At 34.9% G+C, this 11,819-nt stretch overlaps 1 protein-coding gene across 2 annotated transcripts in view; it reads right to left on the bottom strand.

Moving 5' to 3' along the window:
* Positions 1–629: 629 nt before the first annotated feature.
* LOC132718131 (ras suppressor protein 1-like) overlaps positions 630–11,819 on the bottom strand; it is a 146,417-nt gene continuing 135,227 nt past the window's right edge. For both annotated transcript variants that reach the window (XM_060701757.1, XM_060701755.1), the window contains 2 exons: positions 5,258–5,390; positions 630–963 (listed from right to left, as the gene is read on the bottom strand). In XM_060701757.1, the coding sequence (XP_060557740.1) occupies positions 879–963; positions 5,258–5,390 (218 nt within the window). In that variant the 3' untranslated portion in view covers positions 630–878. The remainder of the gene's footprint in view (positions 964–5,257; positions 5,391–11,819) is intronic.

Genomic DNA, 11,819 nt, shown 5'->3' with positions numbered 1-11,819 from the left:
TATGAATAGTATATTCTGACCAGTTTAATAATAATATAGTTCGAAACGTGATTTTTTAATGAAAGAGAATTGAGTGAACGTGTTGAAATTTTCTGGTGTAATTAGTAAACATTGATGAATAACTTATGATGAATAACCCATTTGGAATGGTTTGGTTCAAAACATCATCAGGTACATTTATGTGTCTTTAATCAAATATGCTTGGCTGTTTATCATTATAGATTGTTCTAATCATATAATCCTGTGACGTGTGTATTGGTCAATGAAGACATTTTACTCCTTATGTTTATTAATTTTATAGGGGGTACATATTTGACTTTAATTTTTATTTATTGAATGATCAAACCAACCTTATGATATCCTCTTTATGATATTGTTTAAAAAGACTGCCTTATTTCAGAAGTTACAGTGTTATGTATACTGTATAGTTGACCTTGAAATATAATTTTGCAAATACAAATGTATGATATAACATGGAGTAAATATATATGAAATCAATAAGAAAAGGGTCAATAGGACACAAATGTCCCCATCTCATTCCCTGTTACAGTGAAATGAATATCTACATACTTATGCATATTTTATAAGTCGAAAAGTTAAGTGTTACGTTAATATATAACAAAAATGTACTGTGGGCAAAGCCTTTAATTTCTTATTGGTGAGACAAGCATAAGTGGTCAAAGCCATGGTGACCTTTGACTTATTGATCATCTACTTGTCATGACAAATCACCACACCAAATCTTAGGACTGTAGGCCAAAGTTTTGAAGTTTGTAAGAACAAAAAGACAAACAAACAGACTGACCCCATCACAGAATGTGAGGGCAGAAAAACTAAAATTTCAGCACAGTATTCCTTTCAAGCAAATGTTGACAAGTCTATCCAAGGCGGCTTATTTTCTTCGACTTGTCAGCAGTTTTGGGTGGTGGTGGAGCATCTGCAGCTAAATGACGTCCATACAAACTGTAACAATGAAATAAACAATCTTAAGGAAATCTAAAAAGTCTTAAGTTGTTAATCAACTTTGAGAATTGTTGTTGAAACCTATCAAATAACTAGAACTATCACTAAATGTGATTAATACCCCTCAAGACTGCTTCGAAAATGAGAATGTTATTAGTAACAGAATACCTTGTAAAAAAATTGAAATAGAGTTATGGTTGTGGGCAATAAAAGATAGTTGTGGTTCTTGTATGTTGCATTCCCTTTCAATGTGGTTGGCCATTGATGAAGTTTTATTGAATTACTCTGCAATAAGTCCAGAAAGACAAGGTAAAGGAACAAAAGGCAATAACTCTATAAATACTGAAGATGGAGTTATGGTTATTGTACACTGCACTTCCTCTCATTGCACTTGACCATTGTATGGAGTTGTATTGAATTCCAACTACAAGTTTCCAAGTTATGCACAGGACAAAAAGTAACAAAGGGCTCTTATGGTTCTTGTGCACTGCACTTCATCTCACTGCCCTTGACCATTGTATAATGTTTCAATGAATTTCAACCATTAATTTTAAAGTTATGCACTGACAATAAAAAGTAACAAAGGGCAAAAACTTTTAAATGAGTCAAGAAAGAGTTATGATTTCTGTACACTGTGCTTCCTCTCAATATACTTGACCATTGTATGAAATAGTATTGAATTCCAACTAGAAGTTTTCAAGTTATGCTCTGGACAAGAAACAAGAGGGCCATGATGGCCCTGAGGTCGCTCACCTGTATATAGGCCCCCCCAACCCCCACCCCCCAACGTTGCAGGGCCAATTTAACCCAAGGGCTTTTATATGCACAAACTTGGTAGACACCCATAAGAAGATGTTTCATGCTAAACATCTAAGCTCTAGCTCATTGGGCTTTTTAAAAGAAGATTTTTTAAAGTTTTTACTATACACATATAGTTAAAAACAATGACACCCCTGGGGCCGAGCCAGTTTTGACCCCAGGGCTTTTATTTGAACAAACTTTGTAGACACTTACTAGAAGATGTTTCATGCTTAATATCTAAACTCTAGCTATTTGGGTTTTTTCAAAGAAGATTTTAAGTTTTTGCTATACACATATAAAGAAAATCAATGACCCCCGGGGCGGGGCCAATTTTGACCCCAGGTCTTTTATTTGAACAAACTTTGTAGACACTCACTAAAAGATGTTTCATGCTTAATATCTTAACTCTAGCTATTTGGGTTTTTTCAAAGAAGATTTTTTAAGTTTTTGCTATACACATATAAGGAAAATCAATGACCCCCGGGGCGGTGCCAATTTTGACCCCAGGGCTTTTATTTGAACAAACTTGGTAGACACCTATTAGAACATGTTTGATGCTAAATATCTTAGCCATAGCTCTTTGAGTTCTTTAAAAGAAGATTTTTTAAGTTTTTACTATATGCATATAGGGAAAATCAATGACCCCCCGGGGCGGGGCCAATTTTGACCCCAGGGCTTTTATTTGAACAAACTTGGAAGACACTTATTAGAACATGTTTCATGCTAAATATCTTAGCTCTAACTCTTTTGGTTCTTTAAAAGAAGATTTTTTAAGTTTTTACTATATGCATATAGGGAAATCAATGACACCCTGGGGCGGGGCCAATTTTGACACCAGGGCTTTTATTTGAACAAACTTGGTAGACACCTATTAGAACATGTTTGATGCTCAATATCTTAGCCATAGCTCTTTGAGTTCTTTAAAAGAAGATTTAAGTTTTTACTATATGCATATAGGGAAAATCAATGACCCCCCCGGGGCGGGGCCAATTTTGACCCAAGGGCTTTTATTTGAACAAACTTGGTAGACACCCATTAGAAGATGTTTCATGCTAAATATCTTAGCTCAAGCTCTTTGGGTTCTTTAAAAGAAGATTTTTTAAGTTTTTACTATATGCATATAGGGAAAATCAATGACCCCCCGGGGCGGGGCCAATTTTGACCCCAGGGCTTTTATTTGAACAAACTTGGTAGACACTCACTAGAAGATGTTTCATGCCAAATATCTAAAATCTAGCTCTTATGGTTTTTTAAAAGAAGATATTTAAAGTTTTTTCTTTCAGTTGCCATGGCAACCAGAGTTCTGCATGGAATTAAATTCTTTGAAATTTTTTTAAAGGTGACCACCAAAGGAACATTCCTGTGAAGTTTGGATGAAATTGGCTTAGTGGTTTATGAGGAGATGTCATTTAAAGTAAAAGTTTACGGACGGACGCCGGACGAAAAGCGATCACAAAAGCTCACCCTGTCACTTTGTGACAGGTGAGCTAAAAAGCAATAGAAAAGTAACAAAGGGCAATAACTCTATAAATACTCTGGACAGAGATATAGTTCTTGTGCACTGCACTTCCTCTTATTGTGCTTGATCATTGTATGAAGTTGTTTTGAATTCCAACCAGTACGTTTTAAGTTATGCTCCAGGCAAGGAAAAATATGAAAGGGCAATAACTCTGTAACTTGTAAAAATGGAGTTATGGTTGTTAAGCACTGTTCTTTCTCTTATTGTGCTTGACGACTGTATGAAGTTGTATTGAATTCCAAATAGTAGTTTTCAAGTAATGGTCCGGACAAGGAAAAGTAACAAAGGGCAGTAACTCTGTAATTAGTCACGAATGAGTTATGGTTCTTGTGCACTGCACTTCCTCTCAATGTGCTTGACCATTGTATGAAATTATATTGAATTCCAACCATTTTGTCTTCAAGTTATGCTCCTGACAAAAAAACAATGGAAAAGGAACAAAGGGCAATAACTCTGTAATAAGTCAAGATGGAGTTATGTTTCTTGTGCATTGCACTTCCCCTTATAGTGCTTGACCATTGTATGAAGTTGTTTTGAATTCCAACCAGTAGTTTTCAAGTTATGCTCCGGACAAGGAAAAGTAACAAAGGGCAGTAACTCTGTAATTAGTCAAGATGGAGTTATGGTTCTTGTGCATTGCACTTCCTCTCAATGTGCTTGACCATTGTATGAAGTTATATTGAATTCCAACCATTAGTCTTCATGTTATGGCCTGGACAAAAGGAAGGAATGGAAAAGTTACAAAGGGCAATAATTCTGTAATTACTTTAGATAGAGTTATGGTTCTTGTGCACTGCACTTACCCTTATTGTGCTTGACAATAGTATGAAGTTGTTTTGAATTCCAACAGGTAGTTTTCAAGTTATGCTCCAGACAAGGAAAAGTAACAAAGGGCAATAACTCTGTAATTAGTCAAGATGGAATTATGTTGACCATTGTATGAAGTTATATTGAATTCCAACCATTAGTCTTCAAGTTATGCTCCGGACAAGGAAAATGCAACAGACCGCTGGACCGACCGACCAACCACTGGGTGACTCCTATATACCCCCCAAACTTCGTTTCGGGGGTATAACAAGAGCCATGTTAACATGGCCATCCCCTGCTAAATGTGTTTGCTCATTGGAAGAATGTTTATGTAGCAGAGCAGAATAATTCAATTTTAAGAGGTCTTTTGGTAATGAAAACTGATGCCTGTAATAACAGATTTGAAACCCATGTGAATACTGATGGCTGAAAATAACAAAGGGCAATCACTGAAAAATAATGCAGGGTAGGTTATTATTCTTGTGTGCTGCATTCCTCCTCAATGAGATCTATCAACTCATGAAGTTTCAAGTTGATATCTCTAACATTTTTTGAGATAAGCTCTGTACAAAAAAGTATGAAAAATAACAAAGGGCAATAACTCAAAAAATATGACAGGTAGAGTTATTATTCGTGTGCACTGCACACCTCCTAAGTGAGAACTATCCACCTATGAAGTTTCATGTTGATATCTCAAAGGCTTTTTGAGTTATGCTCTGGGACAAAAATTAAGTTTGAAAAATAACAAAGGGCAATAACTGAAAAATTATGCAGGGTAGAGTTATCATTCTTGTGCACTGCACTCCTCAATATGATCTATCCATCTTTGAAACTACAAGTTGATATCTCAAATTCTTTTTGAGATATGCTCTGGACAAAAATGTGGGACTGACGGACGGAAGAACAGACAGACTATTTCTATATCCCCTGCCGCCTTTTCGGCTGGGGATAACAAGATTGCATTTGTGGAAAATGCTATGCCACCACATTAATACAATCACAGATGCTGTTGTGGCATAAAAATACAACAACAAAGAGCAGACGGAATATTTAATGTTAGTTATAAACATAAGTTTGTTGATATATTTTTTATTATTTTCTGCTACTTAATAAGTGTTTGTAGCAATTGTCATTGTACCTGTTTAAGGGATACAATAATATACTCACAACTTGTATGTTTCTGATCTGATGTAATCAAACACATGTGACACTCCCACCTGATACTGGTCAGCTATGGGTGTTACCCATGGATTGTTTTCCCCTCTAAACACTTGTCTTGACCCTACCAGATCCAAGTTCCCTGAAAGTATTAGTTCTTCTATTAATTTCTTTATACATTCCAACCTATTTAACAAGATCTCTCTGTTTCAGAGCTGGTTTATAGTACACAAAAGCAAAACAGAAAACAATTCTGTTACAACCCTGGATCACTCACAGGAGAAACATTGCTAAAAAGGGTAACAATTCTTCAAAGCAAAAGTCAGGAATTAAGTCGATTGTGCTTTTCATTTTTACCCACACTGCATATTTTTAGAGGTGACTCCTAGAAAAGAGCCATTTTGACCCCAGGGGACATGATTTGTATAACATTTGTAAAGGACTACAAGGTAATGCTACTACATGCCATATATCCAAAATCTTGACATTGTCATTTCACAAGTACCTTTCCATATCAATTTATGTAAACTATTAAGTGACCCCAAAGGTGGGGCAAATTTTGATTCAAGGGGTTGATTTTTATAATAAAAAGACCACAAGGTGATGGTAAATTCCCAATATCTAAGGTCTGAGCATGTTAATTTCAGAGAAATTTTTTTTAATGAATTTATACAATAGTCAATCTTCAATAAGTGATCCCAAGGCAGGGCCATTTTTGACCTTAGTGGCATGACTATATATTACTTTGGTTGAAGTCCACTAGAACTAGCATTGTACATTCAGAGAAGAAGATGTTTTGCACAAGTTTATAACACAAGTCTATGTTTACTTAGAGACCCAAATAATGGGGGCAATTTGGACCCCAGGGTCACATAACTTCGGTAGAGGTTACAAGGAAATGCTACATGCCAAAATCTAAGCCCTAGAGACAACCGTTTTACAAAAAAGAAGACTTAAATGTATTTTCCTTTATAAGTCTTTATAAATTAAAAACCACTTATGACGCTACAAGTCAAATATCTAAGCTCTGACCATTGTATGATCATAGAAAATATTCTAAACACACATTACCTAAGTGTATGTACTAAGTGACCCCAATGATGGGCCTAATTTTTGACCCCAGAGGCATTACTTAAGTATTTTACAACAAGATTGCATTTGTCAAAATAAGTTAACAAGAGCCACGGCCGGGCGGGGGCAACGCTCAACTTTTTACTTTTTCTAAAAGCAAACAAAGAAATATTTGAACAAATCTTAACGTTTCCTTTTAATAAATTTAATAGGTCTGTCTTGTCACATTAGTTTTGTCAAAGTATGAATCCTTCCCACATATATCCGCATGTGTATTACAGAAGAAAAAAAAAGAGAAAGAGATACGCATTTATATATATACGCATTTATATATATATCGACCACCTCCGTGGTCAAGGGGTTAGAGTCGATGACTTCTAATCCAGTTACCTCTCTGGCGTGGGTTCGATCCCTGGGGGATGCTTTGGTAGTTTAGCACGGAGGAAGGTGGTCTAGTACTGGTGTAACTCTCCAGGAACTATGGCTAGGAAACTACCCGCCTTTATGACTGAAATACTGTTGGGAAAATGCATGGTGACAAACAATCCTGTGTGGTGACAAACAATCCTGTGAAGTTTCACCGGTTTTGGTGATGAAGCATGGACAAGATTATCGGACAGACAGTGTGATTACTATATGAAAATATAGTAAAAATAAAAATTTTAAGCTGTTTAAAAATTCAGCGGACACGAAACTGTTATGGACGGACAAAAATATTGGAAGAAGTCCACTACACAATGTTTCATGCAAAATATGTCTTAACCTTATTTAGCACAAAACAGAAACACAGTTTTGCAATGGGCAAGGCTTACGATTGTTTATTATTTGAGCAGTTTGTACAAGTACATGTTATGGTAAAACTTCGTTTTCATACATACAAATATACATTATGATATGACAAACCGTATACATATTAAAAGATAAACAATTTCACTTGTATATTATGGTTTTGTGAATATCATTACAAACTATATGAACCAAGGTATGATAAGTCAGGTTAACAAGAGCTGTTGGTAGGACAGCAACGCTCGACTATTCTTAGGGCTTGATAGTAAAAAAAAATGCTTGATACAATTACCTCCTCCTGTTTACAGGTTGGGGTAATGATGGTGAACAAGTGTGCAAAGTTTCAAAGCCATATGTCAATGGACATTGAAAATATTTGAACTATTACAAAAACTTTAACGTAAATTCTAACTCGAAAAAGGGGCATAATTCTGTCAAAATGCTTGATACAGTTACCTCCTCCTGTGTACAGGTTGGGGTAATGATGGTGAACAAGTGTGTAAAGTTTCAAAGCCATATGTCAATGGACTTTGAAAATATTTGAACTATTACAAAAACTTTAAAGTAAATTCTAAGTCAAAAAAGGGGCATAATTCTGTCAAAATGCTTGATACAGTTACCTCCTCCTGTTTACAGGTTGGGGTAATGATGGTGAACAAGTGTGCAAAGTTTCAAAGCCATATGTCAATGGACTTTGAAAATATTTGAACTATTACAAAAACTTTAACGTAAATTCTAAGTCTGTCAAAATGCTTGATACAGTTACCTCCTCCTGTTTACAGGTTGAGGTAATGATGGTGAACAAGTGTGCAAAGTTTCAAAGCCATATGTCAATGGACGCCGACACCGACGCCGACGCTCGGGTGACTACAATAGCTCTACTTATTCTTATCGAATAGTCGAGCTAAAAACCAGAGATTAAACAATCAGCCCATTATAAAGGAATGTTAAAAGACTCTGGAAAACTGTTCCTATCATACCAGGGTTAGTAACATTATACCTATATAGCTTGTTACAAATATATTACCGACATAAATGATTGCACGACTGTTTCATATTTTTTTACATAAAATCTGTTTTAAGTCTAATGTTTTCGATTTATCACAAATATTTACTGCAAAGCCATATGCAACAACTGGCTGAATACAATATTCGAATTTGAATAAAATTGTCCTTCACAATCGAAACCGAGCGTAGAAATGATTTCCTAGAGCATTTTTACCGTGATGATATATGCATCAGTGATCCGCCCACTAATTTATGTGCGACAGAACGTCGAGACATACATTCTGCGGCTATACTAGGTGACATACATTCTGCGGCTATACTAGGTGACGCGCAGAACTTGAAAGTCTTTCAAAATATTTGAACTATTACAAAAACTTTAACGTAAATTCTAAGTCGAAAAAGGGGCATAATTCTGTCAAAATGCTTGATACAGTTACCTCCTCCTGTTTACAGGTTGGGGTAATGATGGTGAACAAGTGTGCAAAGTTTCAAAGCCATATGTCAATGGACTTTGAAAATATTTGAACTATTACAAAAACTTTAACATAAGTGGTTACGCCGACGCAGACGCCGACACCGACGCCGACGCTCGGGTGACTACAATAGCTCTACTTATTCTTATCGAATAGTCGAGCTAAAAACCAGAGATTAAACAATCAGCCCATAATAAAGGAATGTTTAAAGACTCTGGAAAACTGTTCCTATCATACCAGGGTTAGTAACAATATACCTATATAGCTTGTTACAAATATATTACCGACATAAATGATTGCACGACTGTTTCATATTTTTTTACATAAAATCTGTTTTAAGTCTAATGTTTTCGATTTATCACAAATATTTACTGCAAAGCCATATGCAACAACTGGCAGAATACAATATTCGAATTTGAATAAAATTGTCCTTCACAATCGAAACCGAGCGTAGAAATGATTTCCTAGAGCATTTTTACCGTGATGATATATGCATCAGTGATCCGCCCACTAATTTATGTGCGACAGAACGTTGAGACATACATTCTGCGGCTATACTAGGTGACATACATTCTGCGGCTATACTAGGTGACGCGCAGAACTTGAAAGTCTAAACCTTATTTAGCACAAAACACAAACACAGTTTTGCAATGGGCAAGGCTTACGATAGAACCTATACAAATGTTAGAGGAGGATATTCAAATTTGAATTATTCTTAACAATACAGCATACAATTACAATTTTAACTGTTTAGTAACAAAAAGCTTTTTCTCTAAAGAATCATCTATATAACCGTCTTTGGCCAAATCAGATTTCCAGCGACCATGTCACTTTAAACACCTCTGAAATACCTTCTGCATTAGCAGCGGTGGTAGCACCGCTTGCTCTCAGTGAATGCGTTCCTAAATGTAAATCGGGTGCAAAAAGCTTTAACTTAGAAACAATACACTCTTTTGCATGAGTGTAGCTCAACTTTTTATTTTTATGATCAAAAAACATTTTTGATGTGACCTACAGGCAGGCCTAAAAATGTAAGAATCAAAATTAAACTTCTCATTGATGCAGTCTGAATACCTCTGCAACATACTTAACGGACAGGCTGAAGTTTGACCTCTAGAATTAAGAACTTCTTTGCCACCCCTGTATATATCAGTTTTACTTTTCTTAATTGACAAAGACAAATATCAGGCTGTCCAGCACCTTCTGACAAAAAACTAGGGCAAATTTTAGGGCAATTTTTAAGAAATTTTAGGGCTAAAATTAGGAATTTTAGGGTAAATAAAAGAAATTTTAGGACTAAAATTTGGAATTTTATTACTAAATTATGGCCTCAAAAGACTATGATATGGCCTCAAAAGACCATGATATGGGCTCAACTTTGCATATTTGACACAAAAGTAACTCACAAATAATGCTCTAGTTCGGTTATAGCTAAGGTGTTACCAGTGTTCCATAGTCACCAGTGAATAAATGGATTCACTGGTCAACTGCCTTTAAAAAGAGCTGAAAAACTAAATTAAAACATAACTAGAATGAAAACATTTTCAAAGTTATAAGTATCCCTGAACAACCAATATTCAATTAGTTAAGCTATGATTAGCCAATAATAAATGGAAGGGGAAATTATGCTAGCTATAAATGCATTTCTTATCAACATTTATTCATTTTAAGGTTGGTACATTTTCAACAAGTCTTGATCTTTCTTAAAAAACAATAAAAACGATATGACCCACTCAAGTCATTCCCAGGAATATTTAAACTTAAATTCAAACAGCAGGGTATACACCTATGAAGAATTTGTTCAAGATAAATCAGGCTACTAAAAATTGTAGAAAATTTCACAACAGTGTCCGTTTTTTCAATGATTTTCAACAGTTTTTTTTCTTCCAGATTTTAAAAAACTTACACTATATGTTATAACATATGTTCAGTACATTATAACATATGTTCAGTACATGTTAATGTGTACAAATAAGGGCAGCTGAAGGTGTCACTTCTTAGTACGCTAATAGGGTAGCAAAATAGTTAAAGCATCCAATCATTACTGCCAGTTTACCTTACCCACTTTATAATTAGCAAATATGGAAACTTGTCTAGATCTGCCAGCTAGTATGACTTTCAAAAGATCTGTTCTACAGTCATCACTTGAAAATAACTTGATTATAAATTAAGATTTTATTAATAAGGACCCCTACATAAAGTCTGATGAAATTTAGTGGTACATCATGTAAATAGTTGCTTTAAATACACCTAAGACTGAGGTAAATGGTAAAACTCTGTAGCCAATAAAAATGTAACTTCCTTGAAAAAAATTTTATCACAATTTTAAACAGGTGACTATTTTGATATAGTCAAAGTCGTACAATTTTCATTGTTCCATTTAAAACAAACAGTTTCTTATTATTTTTCTGATAACATCTGACAATCAAGTATAGCATTTCTGCATGAGTTGAAGTAAATACAACATGTGACTTTATGCAATTTAGTCAAACATGACATCAGCTCCACTGACTGTGTTAGAATTTAGGTTGTGATTGAAACAAGGTTGTTTCAGGATATGTTTATCACAAAAGATAAAAGAATAGAAATTTAAGTGAAAAAATAACGCATTTTTAGGCATTCCCTTTGAATTTTTCATTTGTTTAGGAATTTTAGCCTAACTGAAAAAAAAAAATTGGATTTTTTAGGAATTTTAGGGACGCTGGACAGCCTGAAATATTCACTCTTAATACTTATATCATTATGGGGTAAATTGCTGACCTCATCAAAACGCAAAAAACCTGCATTACTTAACAATATCATAGTTAAATCCCGGAGCACAATAACGTCTGATGAATCTGAAAACATGTAACACTGTGAGTTCCTTTAAGTGATCAGAACTTATAATGTCTTTCTTTGTCCTGGGTTTATAGTTGGTGCGCTTTGCACACTTTAACATAGATTTAACTATAACGTTCTCTGTCGGATCTGCGAAGTTATTTATATTATGATATCATTTAATGCTGTAAAATGCTGCTGTAATTACACTGTTTGATTTACCAATATCGATTAAAATTGATAGATACATGGCTACGTGAATGGAATGTGCAGGATGGCACAAAAATCCCTTCTATGTACAGAAATCTCTAAACGCTTTTACTTGACATATATATTTTGTCCACTGTGCTATCCGCACTAGAATCTAATATATGTACAGCCATTCTGTCTATAACACATTTTTCGTTGTTTATATT

This window comes from Ruditapes philippinarum, unplaced genomic scaffold (assembly GCF_026571515.1).
Source record: "Ruditapes philippinarum isolate M1 unplaced genomic scaffold, ASM2657151v2 ctg56_1_1_1_1, whole genome shotgun sequence".
Taxonomy (NCBI): domain Eukaryota; kingdom Metazoa; phylum Mollusca; class Bivalvia; order Venerida; family Veneridae; genus Ruditapes; species Ruditapes philippinarum.
The sequence above is the reverse complement of the archived record's forward strand: the minus strand, read 5'-3'. Positions and strand labels throughout refer to the sequence as shown.